Genomic DNA, 18,736 nt, shown 5'->3' on the forward strand with positions numbered 1-18,736 from the left:
TAGAGTCTCCCAAAACCTATTCCCACTTTTGTTCTTTGATAACCCTCTCCTTTATAAGATGCAAAATTGCCGACGTTTTTATTATAATAAGTTTTATTTCCTGCTTTTGTCAAACATAATGCCTTGATAGATTACCTCTTAATTTTGCCCATTGTTATGCTGTAAACGATTTTACTTGTGTTTTTTTTCTTCAGATTTTGGCAAGAAAGGAATATCAGCTGGCTCCAACTACCTGGGTTGTATACGCAATCTTTACCTGAACAACATGATTCAGTATGTCGGTTCAGGGTCTGCAGTCGGGGACGTCAAGATGGACTCCTGTCCGGTCCAATAAGCTAGCTCAGCATAATACTGTCACCATGGTTACAGATATGTTTTTAACTATATACCATATGTATTTTATCAGTTATACCAAAGAGAGCTCAAATCAAAATTAATTCATGTCCCTGTTTTGTATGCATTTTTTATGAAAAGATTTTAAACTAATGTTTTTTTTTATATACATGTATATTTAATGTGCCTGTGAAGGTTTTATCAGATTTACAATTTTAATAGCCTAGTATGTAAATACAATGTCAAAATGTTTCTTCACTGACAATAAAACACGAAGGGTTCACGGGAATAAAAAATGTCCAAACAGATAGTCAGTATTATAACGTTTGTGTATGTCAAGGTCACAATGACACACTAAATTTAAAAACCTGTAATTATGGTAGGCGGTTAAATGTAGTTGGTAAATTATGTTTACTTGGGCATAAATGTTCCATGATTGCTGAGTTGTAAACATTAAAATTAAACGTTTATCACCTTACTAAAAACTACAGAAAGGGTATGTGCAAGGTGTTACGAGTGTATGTGCTGTGTACTATAATGTCAGTCTGATCACTGAATTGGGAATTGCATTATTGGAAAGTATACTCTGGGTCTAACCAGTAATCGCCAAATAGAGAATATACTCTGGGTCTAACTGTTAATCGCCAAATAGAGAGTATACTCTGGGTCTAAGCGTTAATCACTAAATATGAATTAAAGCTGAATTTGGCAAATACATCTTATCATTTATTTGGTAAAAAGTCAATTTGAAAATCGTATAAATGTATTTCTTTAAGGAGCTGTAATAATGCTAGACTGTGTTAGGATAAAAGAAACACGATTTTGGCAACATATTTTCTGACCAAATTTGCCAAACTGATGATGATGATTTGGGCCCAGCTCAAAGCCTGGTTTGTAAGAACATACGGACAGACCAATAACAAAGAGCTTTACCAATAAGAATAACTGCAGAATTAGGTTGAGATAATTACATGCATGTGATATGAGCAAGTGTATAAATAATGTGTCCTTTTTTTATTGTTATTTTTTAAAGATTCACACTAAAAACTTTGAGAATGGTGCTCAAGAGAATTTGGATAATGCAATTGTTTGTTGTGAAAATATCAGCAACACTGTTTTGTAACAGATGAAACTGATAAAATGTTTTTACATTTCTTTCGATATCCTATTATGTCAGTTTTAGAACACTATTCCACTCATTCCTCTGTTTTGTTCGATTGTGTTACATGTTTTGTCGTTAGCTATACAGGATTTTCTTTGATGAAAGTGTCCCAGAAACATAGTTTATATTATGTCAATATACACTTTGCATTTTTATTGTATGACAATCATATTTTTATATACTGTAGACTGATATGTATCAGTTTGCTCAATTCTGTAACCGTGGTGACCTTGCAGCATTAATGTTAACCTTTTACCCTTCCCTTGTAACAGAAATACACTTTGATGCAGGAGATCAAAAGAAATAAATACACTTTTGTATGAAGTAAAAGAAAAAAAAACCCAAGATGTTTTATTTCTTTTATTGTAGTCCGGTTTAGCTTACATATCTTGTGGCTACAGACATGGTTTCTTAAGTTACCATTTTCCATATGATAGTATGGCCAAATTGACATTTGTATTAGGTTAAATTTCATATTTGATTACATTTTTACTAATTTCTTGGTTTCTAAACATTTTAACGTGAAATAATCTAATTATGGTATAATTTTGTTGTAATATTTAAAAACAATAAATCCTGCACCAAACTGTATTTAAATTCTGACATCTGACATTTTAATAATAATGTATTTTGAAATTCTTTGTAACTATGTATTTTGTATTACTTTTATAGTTGTTTTTGATAAAAGACATTTTTAAAAACCAGGGTAATTTTTGCAGTTCTTCATTGTGTTTTGTCTTGATAATGACAATGTTGCAGGAAACAATGTCTTGTAGTCTGCCATCTTTTAATTTTACTCATGTCTGTTTTATGATTAAAATATTATGACCTTGACAATTGGTGCACTTGCTGCTTACAGGAAAATGTGTTATAGAAAACCATTAGTTTGTTATTCTCGTTTGGGTATTTCTTGCAAATAAGAACACTTATAGTATGGAAGCTATTTGTTTTTAGTGGTGTGTAATATTGTTTTTTAAAATAATAATTATTTAATAAACAATTTCTATATTTAACTTTCCACAGTGCCAGGACTCTTTATTACTATGATGGGGGATATCCATATTGGTTTGTAAATGTCTTATTGATACCAGGAAATAATTGTCTTTTATATGTATCTTCCTGTGAGTATATTCAGTTGGGTTGAGATCAATATGAAGAACAAAATAAAAGCATTTGGTGTATGCCAGATATTAAATATGAAGTTTAAAAAATAAATACTATATATCAGATATGCTTATAATGGCCATGCAAAGGGCTCAACTATTTTTAATGGTCTTTTAATTTATTCATGGACATCTGCTAGAAAGCATTGAGGCTGTGAGGAATGGATAGGCTCACAGTCACATATTTTAGTGCCTTGATAGATCATTGCTATGCTGAACACTGGACTCCAGTTTAAATCCATTAAGTTGGGGGGATGTAAAACAGTTGCATGTACTTGATCCAGAGTGGGTGGGTTTACATTGTGCTGACCCATAAATTTAAACAGCATAGTAGCTTCTATGACACTTTCTATATTTCTTGTTTGACTGGGGTTTTTTTTTTAATCACTCAAATAACTTTAGATGGAATGAACTTAATTCATTTTTATTGACTTGTGATTTTCTTGTTTTAGTATCTGTTCTGTTTAAGCAGAAATGTGCCATATGTAATAATTTTGTGAGATACATTGTAACAGTTAAAAATAATAAAATCTAATATTTACTTTAAATTTGTAAAATTTAATTTAATATTTATCAGAATTAGTTTTTAGTCTAACCATGTTTGCAATATGAGAAAAGTCAAATGTTATTGAATTTATGTTTGTGATCTCATGTTAAATTGTCAGATGACAGTTTCTGTAGTATCCCTGTTAGAAAGGAAACTTGTGGTTGTTCATCTAGGGCCAAACAGAAATATAACATAAAAAAATCTGTAAAATTATCAGAAACTGCATTTTATATTTACCAGAAAGCTGTATTTGTATATTTTATATTTACCAGAAATCTGTATTTCTATAATTACATACTTCAGAAATATGTATTTCATAAATTTATATTTACCGGTATTCAAAATCTGTATTTTTGTAATTTACATTTACCAGACATTTTTATTTCTATAATTTGCATTTACATTAAATCTTTAGTCCAATGATTTAAAAACAATTTACAATTTAGTGCTTCGATTTATCCATTTTAAGCATACACAAGTCTTGACAGCTTATTATTTTGTGATTTTACTTGAATCTGACTGAATAGAAATTAACTGTAAATCTAATTAAAATTAGCTCCACTATTACATGTGGATCTAACACCAGCCAGTTGGAGCTCATGTCCACCAATCAAAACCTTACTTGCAGAATCCTGCCAGTGATTTAAAAATAATTTGAAAACATTCCGAATTATTCTGAGGGTATATGATATGTTTCATGTGAATTACGAATGCCTTATTTAGACCAGTAGAACTAATTTTAATCGGATTGCTAACAACACTGCGTAGTTCCCAATGTCCAGGTAACATTTCATCTGTAAATAATAAATTAAATATTGACCAATCACACTTCGCCTTTTATAACGTTATTTGGGAGCATACAAATTCTAAAAAATCAGGCGAATCTATTTTAGTGGCCACAGTACAGCGAACCATACCAATACGTACAGGGTGGGTTATCAGCAGGGGTGGGGAAAAATAAAATTGTCAATCGGTCCTGCTTGATGTCATCATTAACGGAGTGGGGGAGAGGGGGGAAAAAGAAAGGAATAAAAAAAAATGTTTTTTTTTTATCACATCAGTAGAAAAAAAACCCCAAAAAACCCCCCACAAATTGTATATATTTTACATAATAGAATAAATAATATAAAAAAGGAATAAAAGTTATGAATTTAAATCCCATATATGTATAAAAAGTACGAGTATTCAGTACTGTGTCCTGAAAATTAATAAAAGATCGCACCGTTGAAGCGTTTGACAACCTGAGCTAGCACATGTTTAGACAAAGAGATTAATAACGTCATCACTGATTGGACGAAATTTGACCTCTACTGGCTCTACCAGTACATGTAGCTGTTCTGCTTACTCCCACTTGTTAACAAAAAAGTGGAAACCTTTTGTTAATTTTAAAATCCTTTATAATTATTGGATTGACTACATTGAACAGTCAACAATAAATACATTTATAGATTATTTCAGTATATTTTATGCTATTTCAAGCAGTTTGTATTGCACAAAAGTCTCTTGCTTCGGACTGGGACACTCGACCCGACAAAGCTCCGTACATAGGTGTTGACAGGTGTTGATTATAACCAGTTGCAAACTCTGGGTCCTTTGTTTTAATTGGAGTGTAATACCTTGATGGCTCTCTCACCAAGAATGGTGTTATTGTTAACGTCTGTTTAATCTCTTGACGGGCTCAGCAACTTTGACAAAATTAATGTTTAGCCTAGTGGCTGTGGATTGACACTACTGACAGGTAGTACTGTAGGTCCGACTTCAGTGACTGACGATATATACTTAGGCAGACTTCAAAATCACAGACGTCTTGCAACTAGCAAAAGTGGGACCGGCAAACACGTTTTTAAAAAATAATTTCGGTCTCAGAGATCGAGAATCGGTCCCAGACCGGGAGAAAAGGGCTTTTCCCCACCCCTGGTTATCAGTCTTCAATTTTACATTAAAAATTATTTATTTATTTATAAAAAAACCCAAACTAAATCAGTCTTCAGTTTTAAATTACAAATTATTTATTTTATAAAATAAAACATGTTTTAAGGCATTTGTAATTCACACGAAACATGTCGTTTACACTCAGGATAATTCGGAATGTTTTCAAATTATTTTTAAACCACTGGCAGGATTCTGCAAGTACGGTTTTGATTGGTGGACATGAGCTCCAACTGGCTGGTGTTAGATCCACATGTAATAGTGGAGCTAATTTTAATTAGATTGATAAACTGTTATATTCTTGGACAGATGATACATGCTTTAATTATTTAATTACACTTACACAAGCTCTGGGTGAGCAACCAAGTGTTGTGCTTTCCAAACCCTGCCCCCTGTTTTCGTATTTGAGTACATTTAGTCTGAAGAAAGGTGCTACAACTTGTTTTTACATTGATTATAGCCACCAGCTTGATGGCGACTTTGTTTACTGATTATACAAATGATACCAAGTGTACTATAATATTAAAACGGAAATAAAATTTTAAGAAAAAAATGTTTTAGGTTGGTCTACCTTTATTTGATACAATAATATGACCACCTAAATTCAGAAGTTGGCCTGCCTCTATTTGATACAATGATATGACCTCCTAAATTCAGAACTTGGCCTGCCTCTATTTGATACAATGATATGACCACCTAAATTCAGAAGTTGGCCTGCCTCTATTTGATACAATGATATGACCACCTAAATTCAGAAGTTGGCCTGCCTCTATTTGATACAATGATATGACCTCCTAAATTCAGAACTTGGCCTGCCTCTATTTGATACAATGATATGACCACCTAAATTCAGAAGTTGGCCTGCCTCTATTTGATACAATGATATGACCTCCTAAATTCAGAAGTTGGCCTGCCTCTATTTGATACAATGATATGACCTCCTAAATTCAGAGGTTGGCCTACCTCTATTTGATACAATGATATGACCTCCTAAATTCAGAGGTTGGTCTACCTCTATTTGATACAATGATATGACCTCCTAAATTCAGAGGTTGGTCTACCTCTATTTGATACAATGATATGACCTCCTAAATTCAGAGGTTGGTCTGCCTCTATTTGATACAATGATATGACCTCCTAAATTCAGAGGTTGGTCTGCCTCTATTTGATACAATGATATGACCTCCTAAATTCAGAAGTTGGCCTGCCTCTATTTGATACAATGATATGACCTCAAAAATTCAGAAGTTGGCCTGCCTCTATTTGATACAATGATATGACCTCCTAAATTCAGAAGTTGGTCTGCCTCTATTTCATACAATGATATGACCTCCTAAATTCAGAAGTTGCATTCATAAACAGACTCTGTTGGTGTTGGTCCTGGGGGCGGGACGTGTAGCCCAGTGGTAAAGTGTTCGCTTGATGTGTGGTCAGTTTAGGATTGATCCCTGTCAGTGGGCTATTTCTCGCTCCAGCCAGTGCACCATGACTGGTATATCAAAGGCAGTGGTATGTGCTATCCTGTCTATGGGATGGTGCATATAAAAGATCCCTTGCTGCTAATCGAAAAGAGTAGCCCATGAAGTGGCGACAGGTTTTTTCTCTATATAATCTGTGTGGTCCTTAACCATATGCCTGACGCCATATAACTGTAAATAAAATGTTTTGAGTGTGTCATTAAATAAAACATTTCTGTAGGTCCTGAAACTTGCTGTGGTGCTGCTCTATATTCCAGATGTGTATTGTGGATAGATTCCAAAACTGAATCGTCATTTACTAAATGCAAACATCAGCAGAAAACATTTATATGTAATGCATGTAAATGACATGATTGATGTTAAAAGTTAAAAAGAAAGAAAAAAAGGCTTTCCTGAATATGTATTCTTTGTAAAAAGGCTTTTGTTAAAGTTACTGAAATTCTAGCCACCTTTCTATCACATCACAAACATGATTAACATCACCAGATAAGGACACTGTGATGGCCAAGGTATGAATGGAATGTTCAGCTACTGTTATGATGTTAAAAATGTAGCAGGTTTTTGAAAACCACCTGTCACAATTACCAAATGACATCCAATTGCCGATTAATCAATGAGCTCTAGTGGTGGTGTAAACAAAACAAACTTTTTAACTGTATGAAGTTCATGTGTTCTGCAGTATGGTGTAGTAATGTAGATCAAGTAACATGCCACGACCCTGGTGGTTAACCTGTCACGACCCTGGTTAACCTGTCAAGATCCTGCTGGTTAACCTGTCATGACCCTGGTGGTTAACCTGTCACGACCCTGGTGGTTAACCTGTCACGACCCTGGTTAACCTGTCAAGATCCTGCTGGTTAACCTGTCACGACCCTGGTGGTTAACCTGTCACGACCCTGGTGGTTAACCTGTCACGACCCTGGTGGTTAACCTGTCACGACCCTGGTGGTTAACCTGTCAAGATCCTGCTGGTTAACCTACCACGACCCTGGTGGTTAACCTGTCACGACCCTGGTGGTTAACCTGTCACTACCCTGGTGGTTAAGCTGTCATGAAATAGCCCAATGGGCCCACCGACGGGGATTGATCCCAAACTGACTGCGCATCAAGCGAGTACTTTACCACTGGGCTACGTCTTGCCCCTGGAAGACACCAGATAGCCATTGTTTAAACTGACCTGAGGTGTTGCTGAATGAAACAAATATTCCCCTTACCTTAAAATGATAAAACATTACAAAGGAGTAAATGAAATATTATATATTTATTTATCACAGTAATTTGTTCAGGGTATCAATCAATTATAACATATCACAAAAGCATTTTAATGTACAAAAGTAAAAACAAAATACATTTAAGTGTTTTTGATAAGACTAATAAATATATAAGAAATTGTACATGTTAGAATACTAGTTCAACATAATATTTAAGAGACTTCAAGCTTGTGTAAAATCAAATATAAAAAGTGTGAATGTAAACATGTATCTAAATATTTGATGTAGGAACTGAAATGAACAAATAGACTTATGCAGATGATAAATACTGTTCCACATTCACTGATGTTTGATGTAGATCATGTTCATTAAGCATTCCGCCATGACGTGAAAGCCAAGCCTTGTAAGTAGCGCAATGTAAACACTAGTGTGGTAACTGGACAATGCTGGGTGGCCCCACAGTCCGCTGATCCCGAGTGTACTGAGACTGACTGGCCGGACTACTCGAGGCGTTGCACGATGTACGTTGGCTTGTAGAGCTGTCGTTTGTAATGTATGTTTGAGTAGATGCCCGTCTCGTCCTGCCACGTGTTCCGCCCTGGTCGCCTCCAGTCGGCCGTGTCCGTGAACTGAGAATTACACTTCTTGTTGGCAAACGTGTGGTCGGGTAACTCAACAGGCTTGTCCTGAAATAACGGACAGTTCAATCAAACAGCATGCTTACCTAATCATGTAATACACATGGAAATTAATTACACACCACCTACTTTTGACCATGTGAGTTTTTACTTCACAAGTAATTGTAACCATTTCATGAAAAGCAAACACTGAAATTAATACTATCATTACACCAATATTTAACGTATTGCAGGGAAAACGACAGAAGCATTAAACATGCATGAAAATGTATGGTGTATACACTGATGTTCTTCTCATCAGTAATTTATTGATACCATCTCGGTAAACACCCAGTAGATTCAGACTGTGTAGAAACTCTCAGTATCAGGTTTAAACCTTGTTGGTACGGACGACTACTTCTAGGCACTGTGTGGCTGCAGTACAATTCAGGTGATGCTTAATTAATTTTCAAGTGATTATGATCATCCAATTCAATGAGGGGCGGGACGTAGCCCAGTGGTAAAGCATTTGCTTGATGCGCAGTCAGTCTAGGATCGATCCTCGTCTATTAGGCTATTTCTTATTCCAGCCAATGCTCCACAACTGGTGTAACAAAGGCTGTGGTATATACTATCCTCTGTGGTATGGTGCATATAAAAGATCCCTTGTTGATAATCGAAAAGAATAGCCCATAAAGTGGCAACAGTGGGTTTCTTCTCTCTCAATATCTGTGTGGTCCTTAACCATATGTCTGACGCTATATAACCATAAATAAAATGTGTTGAGTGCATCATTAAATAAAACATTTCCTTCATTCCAATTCAATAACAACTACATTGTAAGCATGAATAATAGATAACTTTGGTGTTGCTATGTGTTATCAGGTCACTAGGAAATTAATTTGGTGAATGGCAGTGAGTTTTTAAGACAGTAGAAAATGAGTTCTGCATATGACAATTGCTTGCTAATTTTTATGTAAATTGTTTGCTAATTTTTACGTAGATTGTTTGCTAATTTTTACGTAGATTATTTGCTCATTTTTAAAACATCATTTACAGCAATAATTGAGAGAGAGAGAGAGAGAGAGAGAGACAGAGACAGAGAGACAGAGAGACACACACACAGAGAGAGAAAAAGAGTAGCTTTCTACAAAGAATGTTTATATTGGTACAGCAACGAGTGATATAGAACTTCCTCACATCACACATACATTTTTACAAAAATAGTAACAAATATAACTTGAAAGGGTTACATGATAAAAAATTAAATTAGGTTACTACGTTTTGATATCATGGTTATTAGGCTCACTAAAGCTCGCCTATTGCCATACACTATTATCTAAACGTCACCAATAACCATGATATCAAAATGTAGCAACCGGATATTCTATATAAGCAGTTAAGGAATACACACTGAAAACATATGTTAAAAAAGACACGTTTTAGGAAGGGTAAACAAAATTTGCTTAATTTTTCATTACATAATTGTTAGCAGAAAGTATAAACCATTCGTGGAGTGCAGGTTTGAGTGAGAAATAAAAGACAGTCCACTGTGAATGTTTGATACTATGATCCAGTAGTACAATACTGAGCTAAGTTTACCAGTGCACTTAATTCTGAAGCACGGTTTAATTAATTTGATTAACACAGAATTTAAAATATCAGTCAATAATAGTAGTAATCATAATTTTAGTAGCACAGTCTACTTAAATTCCAGTTATTATTAGAGTTAATGCCATTAGTGTATTTAGTTCATTCCCCTAATGAAGTCTAGTTAATTCCATTAATGCAGTCTAGTGAAAACCATTAACTGGAGGCAGTTAAGTGAATCTAGTGCAGTCTATGAAAACCATCAGTGCAGTGTAGTCAGTTCTAGTGAAAACCATTAACTGGAGGCAGTTAAGTGAATCTAGTGCAGTCTATGAAAACCATCAGTGCAGTGTAGTCAGTTCTAGTGAAAACCATTAACTGGAGGCAGTTAAGTGAATCTAGTGCAGTCTATGAAAACCATCAGTGCAGTGTAGTCAGTTCTAGTGAAAACCATTAACTGGAGGTAGTTAAGTGAATCTAGTGCAGTCTATGAAAACCATCAGTGCAGTGTAGTCAGTTCTAGTGAAAACCATTAACTGGAGGCAGTTAAGTGAATCTAGTGCAGTCTATGAAAACCATCAGTGCAGTGTAGTCAGTTCTAGTGAAAACCATTAGCACAGTCTAGTGAAAGTCATTAGTGTGCATCAGTGCTATCTAGTTACTAGCAGAAGTAGTCTAGTCAATAATATAAGTATTTAATCCAGCAGAACAATTTAGTAATTTCAGTAGTGCAATCTACTGACTTAAATCAGAGTGGTCTACTAAATAGCAATAGCAGTCTACTAAAGTAAAGCAATACAATTTAGATAATTCCAGTAACAGTCTGGTGAATTCCATTACAGTCTAGATAATAGCCACAGTAGTCTAGTTAATAGTAGTAGAAGTCTGTTTAATTCCAGTAGAACAATTTAATAATGTCAGAAGTACAGTCAACAGATTAACATGTTTAAAATGACTCACCACGTGTTTTGTTTCCTATTATGGAAAAATGAAAATACATAAATGTTCATGAACACAATAATGAACAATGGTCTGTATTTTTACTTTAATCATTTCAAATTGAATTTTTAGTTTTAGTTTTTAGTATTATAAATAAGGAGTAACTTCAGAGTGCAATACTTTTAAAAATACAAACAAAATTAATATAGCTGTATAATTTGCTGCAAAGTCCTATTCAGAATTATACACCATCATGTTTTTGTTTATTATATATGATCCATGAAAATCCCTAAAATTACTTGAACACTTTAGTAGCATTATCATGATCTGTTGTATGAACATTTGTACATAGTAACAGATCATAATAATGCAAATAAACATCAAAATATTTGTTATAGATGAAAACTGACAAAAGCAACAACATGGTGGAGTACACTTTTAACTAGTACAAAGACAAACTTGTCGTTCAATTAACAGGAAATTGTTTAACTGTATAACATATTGACCTTCCACTTTTAATGTAATTTGTGGCCTTTTGCTCAATATACTTTTGCATTGGACCATATATTTTAGACACATGCTGCTGGTTATTTTATTGCACAAGTGTTTTGCAAATGTACTCATTGTACCATGTCCAGTGTAGCCGCTCTCATTGGAAATGATATTTTCACATTTTGAATGCTGCATCAGATGCATGCACCACATCCAATGTAGGTGAGCCGTGACAGTGTAAATGAAGAGAAACCCGCCTGGGCGCCATTCCGCGAAGCTATCTTAATGTTAAGACCACCATACATAAGTGCATCTTAAGGTGATCTTAGTGCTAAGATCGCTTTGTAAAATGATTTTTTTGGTAAGAGTTGAGTGTAACAGTAAATGGAAAAGACACCCACCTCTTTTGGTGTGTAAGGATACGGGGGCTTGAAGTCGGTTCTGTGTGTTGTCTCCAGATACATTTTATTGTGGTCTGGGTGATGGTGAGGTAAAATTGACCCATAGCCTTTCTTCGGGGTGCCAATGTCTCTGAAAAAATATATATATATATATAATGGCAAAATAGGTTAACTCACTGTTTTTCCTGTACATTCCAAAAAAATTAAAGTTCAAATGATTGATTTGCATGAATCCTAACGAGACACACGAAGCTGAAGTGTATCAACTGACTGACTCGGACATATTGGGATTTTTCTTTTTAATGAGGGAGCAAGGAAGACACCATATCTTTACTTGAACAAGTTCCACTGTGCAGGCTATAGTTTTAATAAAGTATTTACCCTATATCAGTATGAAAATGGTTAAAATATTACCGAAATGTTCTCAGTGTGCTAATGGCCTCTTAGTTAACCCACCTTGTATTTTGACATTTTCATACAAAATTTTATTTAAGAAAAAACAATCAATGCGTAAAAGAATTTAACTGAGGTGACAACATGCACGAACACTTCTCATCTGAGTAAAACATAACACAAGGTCAGGGCTCACCCTGTACATGGCCAAATTAGCCAATTGCTAATTTTTATACAAAGTGGCTACAACATTTAGTCTTTGGCTAATAAAATATTCCTTAAATCAACCACATTTTAATAATTTTCAAGGAGATACTATACTATATCTGAAAATTGGCTAAACCAAAATTCTTTACCGTATAAGCCCTAAAGGTGAATCTGTTATTGCAGGATGATCTATCTCTTCTCACAGACATCACTTAATGAGATGACTGTGAAAATAAGGGGATCACCTCACCTGTCAATGACAGCATGTTTCACTGTGTCCGCATCAAGGATCGGTTTACGGACGTCCTGTTCCTCGTAGTATCTCTTGAGCCGCAGTTGTTCTGTGTGATCTTGGTATGTGGTGAGGGGAAACGACTGTAAGAAAACAATCACATTTAATTACAGAGCTCTACCTAAACAGGTAGGAGAACTCTGTAACAACACGTGAATGATCAATGTGGAACTTGTAATAAATATCCCTCAAAGATTGTCTGATGGATTCTACAAATTGTTCGTATTTTACCTCAGATTAATGGCTTCATTCAAAATACCCACATCTAAAAATACATATGGTTATCTTCTAAATCTTGTCTCGAGACATGCAAATGTTTATTTTTGTGATTATTTGAAGTACGGTGCCTCAAAACTCTAATATCATTGAAATTCAGGTGAACATGCTGAAAACTGCTCACATTAAGACACCATCTTGGCATATCTAGACACTGGGGCAACCATCAATATATCGGATGTAGAGAAATAAACAAGTGAAGCTACAAACTAAGTTTCAACCAGCACTGCAGTACCGGTATAATGTTCTAGTGAACTATGGTACCTTTCAACCAGCACTGCAGTACCGGTATAATGTTCTAGTGAACTATGGTACCTTTCAACCAGCACTGCAGTACCGGTATAATGTTCTAGTGAACTATGGTACCTTTCAACCAGCACTGCAGTACCGGTATAATGTTCTAGTGAACTATGGTACCTTTCAACCAGCACTGCAGTACCGGTATAATGTTCTAGTGAACTATGGTACCTTTCAACCAGCACTGCAGTACCGGTATAATGTTCTAGTGAACTATGGTACCTTTCAACCAGCACTGCAGTACCGGTATAATGTTCTAGTGAACTATGGTACCTTTCAACCAGCACTGCAGTACCGGTATAATGTTCTAGTGAACTATGGTACCTTTCAACCAGCACTGCAGTACGGGTATAATGTTCTAGTGAACTATGGTACCTTTCAACCAGCACTGCAGTACGGGTATAATGTTTTAGTGAACTATGGTACCTTTCAACCAGCACTGCAGTACCGGTATAATGTTTTAGTGAACTATGGTACCTTTCAACCAGCACTGCAGTACCGGTATAATGTTCTAGTGAACTATGGTACCTTTCAACCAGCACTGCAGTACCGGTATAATGTTCTAGTGAACTATGGTACCTTTCAACCAGCACTGCAGTACGGGTATAATGTTCTAGTGAACTATGGTACCTTTCAACCAGCACTACAGTACCGGTATAATGTTCTAGTGAACTATGGTACCTTTCACACTTTATTTTAATTCTGAATAGGTGATGAAATTATGCTTAGGCAGAAGACCACAGTTATTTGTGAATCTTCAGCTGAAATTACTGAAAATACCAGCCCCTGGCATCCTAAATATTCACGTATGGTTTAAAAGTATTTTTGGTCTCAAGGAAATGACAAATTATAGACAGGAATTATTTTAAATATTTTTAGTTAAATGTTTGTGCCATCATGATGTGTCCAAACTGCATGGTTTTAGGTGTATTTTTGACAATGTTCACACCCATACAAACCACACCCAAGTGGAAGATGGTGAATATCACACATATATTTATGGAAACTTTGCTCATCAAACTTTACAAAAACCCTCATTTAAATAAAGGGTTAGCTATTCAATTTTTCACAAACCAGCTTGTTTGAAAATTACGCCACACTTCTATCACAAGGAAAACTTGGTGTACGAATACCAAGCCTCACTGTAGCTAAACCATTTGCACTGCTGGTGACAAATCAATTATCAATTTTAAAAGTGACTCCTTGGCTATCACTAAGCTTAAGAATTTATTTCCTATTCCAAATAATTAGCCTTCAAACATGGATCTGTGCAAAACCAACAAGCGAACTCTTTGCGCGCCTGGGTACACAAGAGAGCTAACTGTATACTGCTACCTTAGATCAGAACCCTTTCTGTATATAGCATATAGCACACGTTTATTACTGCAACTGGCCTCGGTGGTGTTGTTGTTAAGCCATTTGACATAAGGCTGGTAGGTACAGGGTTCTCAGCTCGGTACCGACTCCCACCCAGAGCAAGTTTTAACGACTCAATGGGTAGGTGTAAACTAGGCCACTACATCCTCTTCTCTCTCACTAACCACTAACCTACTGTCCTAGACAGACAGCCGAGATATGTGCCCAGGGCAGTGTGCTTGAACCATAATTGGATATAAGCATGAAAATAAGTTGAAATGAAATTATTGTTATTGAATTGTTACTGCTAATTCACGATGAGCATAAACATAAGGGTTTTAGTAACGTGAACTGATACATACCCCATCAGTGACATTGCCAAGTCTTTTGTAAGTTGACCTGGAAAAATCTCGAACCTCAGCCTTGTTGAAATCGTAATCCTTTACCTCAGCCTCACGTGCTTGGTCCCTGAAAGTAAAAACTCATCAATTAAATTCTATAAATGCAGAGTATGATAATTGTTTTTAAAAGTTACTAGCTACAGGGCTAAATGTCTAAAACCATGTAATGTCATTTTTGCATCTTAACCAAATTGTAACTACATGATATTTAGAATCGAGTAACCGTGAACCAGCCTATTAACGGGAAATGGTTTCTGCACATACACATTGTAATGTACGATCGATTTCATGAAATAATGTTTTACCTCGTTCACTTTATTTATGCCATTTTCTGTTGTGAAGAGATTAAATGCATGCCATAGTCTAATGATGACTTTCTTCAGCTCCTCCTGTAAACCGGGTTATTGTATTTCAAGAGTGACGTGTGTCACCAAAACTCTTATGCAATGAATCTGTGAAACAGATGAGACTTTGACAACGAAAGTGGTGTGAAACTTGTTTATTTAGGTTTGTTTAATATTACACGCCATTTAATATAGTGCGTACAGTGCAAAATGGCGGTCGTGTATACATTTCCCCATTGTATAAAAATATTTTGAATGTCTACTTGTATTTTCCTCATTTGTGCACTTTGTTTTGGGGGAAATTTTCTTAATTCAACAAAAGTATTTTGATGCCAGGGTTCAATCATATGCAGATCTTAAAAACAAGTCAAATGTAAATAGACCAATTCACTTTTTTTCACGATACATCCGAAGGGATGTAGAAAGTGTGGCTCTTTCTACGTCCGAATACAGTTACATATCCTATATATAGCTGGTATTTAAAACTTGTGGCATCATGTTTCAACTGTTTCTCAACTGAAATAGTGCAACAATGGACACACAAACCAAAAATGTATAACCTACCGTACTCACTAAATCCTGATTGAAGTACTTGCATAATTATTAACAAATAAATCTTCTAACGACAATATAAAAAAATTGCCTGCCATTTTAAATTTGCTAAATAGAGGGAAGCAATTTGTCCTGCACATTATGAAAAGTATCGGTATCAGGTCGTTTCGTAAACCATACCGTTTCGTACCATACCGGTTCGTACCCAAAAGCATACCAGTTCGTACCCAAAGGCATACCAGTTCGTACCCAAAGGCATACCAGTTCGTACCCAAAGGCATACCAAACAAAGGCATAAATTAAAACAAAAAGTTGTATTTTTCTATCAAAAATGTATTATATCGGACAATGTAGGCATTATTAGACCAAAAAAAAGTCCACATTCCAAAAACATGGGATATCAGATCTTGTTATATTTTTGTTATATGTGCGTGCGTGTGCGCACGTATGAATGTTTTTGTTTTTAGCATATATACGTACGAAGAGAGGATCGGTCTTGCGAAATATTCCGATCGATATCTCGGAACGGTTATGCATAACAATAAACACCATCGCTGCACTGTGGAATCGACACCAAATTACAAGACAAAAGAATTGCTCTTTGGCTACGAAAAGGTATGCTTTTTGGTTACGAAAAGGTATGCTTTTTGGTTACGAAACAGCATGCTTCAGTGATGCGCAGCACATAATTGCTCATTTAATGCTTATAAAAGATACTGAGTGATTATTACAACAATTTTTTTGCTAAATGTTACAATATGTTTGTAATATAACATTATAATTGTGTATTTAAAAAAAATATTAATGTTAGGTGTAATGTATGACATTATTTAATTGGTTATGAACTGGTATGCTAGTGGTTACGAAACGGTATGGTACGAACGTGTTTGGGTACGAAACGTCTAGAAACCAAAGTATCGACTTAATGTGTGCCCTGCACTAATGGATGGTATGTGGTTTAAACAATATTTATTTCACAAAAGAAATGGATTGGCAAACAGGCCATTGGCCTATATTAATGCCTCTCCACACATACTTTGTTACATACAATATAATATACACATGTATCAATTTACATGTTCGTCAGAGAATTAAAAACAATTTCATAATTTTCACTCAATCATAAAAACCAAGTCTAAAAGACCATGAAATTAGGGTATAATATCCGCCCGGTCCCCCCTTTATTATTTTTAGTTAGGGTTAGGGTTAGGATTAGGATTAGGGTTAGAATTAGAGTTGGGGTTAGGGTTAGGGGAGGGGAGCGGGCGGATATTTTTCCGAAATTAGTATACTTGTCCATCATGTGTACACATACCCACAAAAATAAATATACCCAATTTCCTAAGATTAACTTACATCAGTGATTCTCGCCCACCACCCACATTAGTAGTCATTACAGCAGCTAAACTTGCAAGTGGGTGGTATATGTTACACCACAGTGATATTTTATGACTTAGAAAATATGAAATAAAGTCACTCTTATATGTGATTTCTGAGGAATAAATAAATAAATACATAAATAAATGTAAAATAAATAAATATAAATAACATGAATAAAAAAAAAAAATTTACCATAAGGCTACATATTATGTAATCAAGATCACCAAAATACATTTAGCCTACCAATTTGTAACAAGCGTTGCTCTTCCATAATTCATATGGTCTGATCTTAGGTAAACAGAACCTTTTGTTTCAGGAGCCCCAGGATGTGTGAGTGCATCGTGTTCAACGTTATTGTCAGCCATAATGAATCTCTTCTCAAACCGTGACAAACAAGAAACGGTCAGACCACAATTACTCCTGAAACAAACCAGACAAGTTTAGTTTACATTGACACCGGATGTGACCGAACAACTCCAAATGGTGTGACGGAAATATATGCAACAGAAAATAGTTCAAAACTACAAGCGGTTTAAAAGTATGTCACCATTAAAGAATTAAAAAAGAGCAGAACAGTTGCTAATATTATATTTTTTTAGGTGTAAATAAAGGTGTATTATTGAGAAATATGACAGTATAAACCACAACTATAGTTCTATATTCATTCACTGTAACTATAACAACGAGATGAAAAAACCGTAACGCATTATTGTGACACAAAAGCTGCGTACCAGTTGAAATATAGATTCTATTTTCACCATTATTGTTAACGGTGGCTCGTTGGTCTAGGGGTATGATTCTCGCTTTGGGTGCGAGAGGTCCCGGGTTCGAATCCCGGACGAGCCCTACTGTTTTGTTTTTCTTTTTGTTTGTTTTATCACTTTCTTTCTTTGTCATTTTACCCACTGACCCTTGGAAGATCCAATATGTTTTCCCGTTCCAACCACTAATCCACAACTGATTACATTTTGTAAGTGCATACCCCACAACACACACACACACACACACACACCGCCACCAACAACAAAAACCTCCACAAAAACCCTACAAAAAGAGAAATGTACTGAAATTAATACAGAAAGAGGATGTTTGGCTTGTCTGCACTGATATATTTATACGGGGACAGGACGTAGCCCAGTGGTAAAGCTCTCGCTTGATGCGCGGTCAGTGTGGGATCGATCCTCGTCGGTGGGCCCATTGGGCTATTTCTCGTTCCAGCCAGTGTACCACGACTTTGGAATGGTTCATATAAAAGATTCCTTGCTGCTAATGGAAAAATGTAGCGGGTTTCCTCTCTAAGACTATATGTGAAAAGTACCAAGTGTTTGACATCCAATAGCCGATGATTAATAAATCAATATGCTCTAGTTATGTCG

The 18,736-nt window shown here is 35.4% G+C and overlaps 2 protein-coding genes and 1 non-coding gene across 4 annotated transcripts in view; 2 read left to right on the forward strand and 1 right to left on the reverse strand.

Annotated features, from left to right (window-relative positions):
* Nucleotides 1-3,811, forward strand: part of LOC121373933 (laminin subunit alpha-like) — a 127,571-nt gene extending 123,760 nt beyond the window's left edge. The window contains exon 74 of the mRNA XM_041500760.1: nucleotides 195-3,811. Within this exon, the coding sequence (XP_041356694.1) occupies nucleotides 195-334 (140 nt within the window). The 3' untranslated portion in view covers nucleotides 335-3,811. The remainder of the gene's footprint in view (nucleotides 1-194) is intronic.
* A 4,049-nt stretch (nucleotides 3,812-7,860) lies between these two features.
* On the reverse strand, nucleotides 7,861-17,835 carry LOC121375578 (protein C9orf135-like). Of its 2 annotated transcripts, XM_041503097.1 has the most exons (6): nucleotides 17,604-17,835; nucleotides 15,046-15,151; nucleotides 12,713-12,837; nucleotides 11,863-11,992; nucleotides 10,991-11,005; nucleotides 7,861-8,509 (listed from the first exon to the last, which is right to left on the reverse strand). In XM_041503097.1, exons 1-6 carry the CDS (start codon nucleotides 17,723-17,725, stop codon nucleotides 8,324-8,326), a joined length of 684 nt encoding a protein of 227 aa, XP_041359031.1. In that variant the 5' UTR covers nucleotides 17,726-17,835; the 3' UTR covers nucleotides 7,861-8,323. The 2 variants fall into 2 exon arrangements, with proteins under 2 accessions (XP_041359031.1, XP_041359032.1); XM_041503098.1 differs by lacking the exon at nucleotides 10,991-11,005 and having other exon boundaries at nucleotides 17,604-17,833.
* A 299-nt stretch (nucleotides 17,836-18,134) lies between these two features.
* Trnap-ugg lies at nucleotides 18,135-18,206 on the forward strand. Its single transcript has one exon. It is a non-coding gene; the product is annotated as a tRNA-Pro (tRNA).
* Nucleotides 18,207-18,736: the final 530 nt, after the last annotated feature.

The sequence above is a fragment of the Gigantopelta aegis genome, chromosome 6 (genome assembly GCF_016097555.1).
Source record: "Gigantopelta aegis isolate Gae_Host chromosome 6, Gae_host_genome, whole genome shotgun sequence".
NCBI lineage: Eukaryota > Metazoa > Mollusca > Gastropoda > Neomphalida > Peltospiridae > Gigantopelta > Gigantopelta aegis.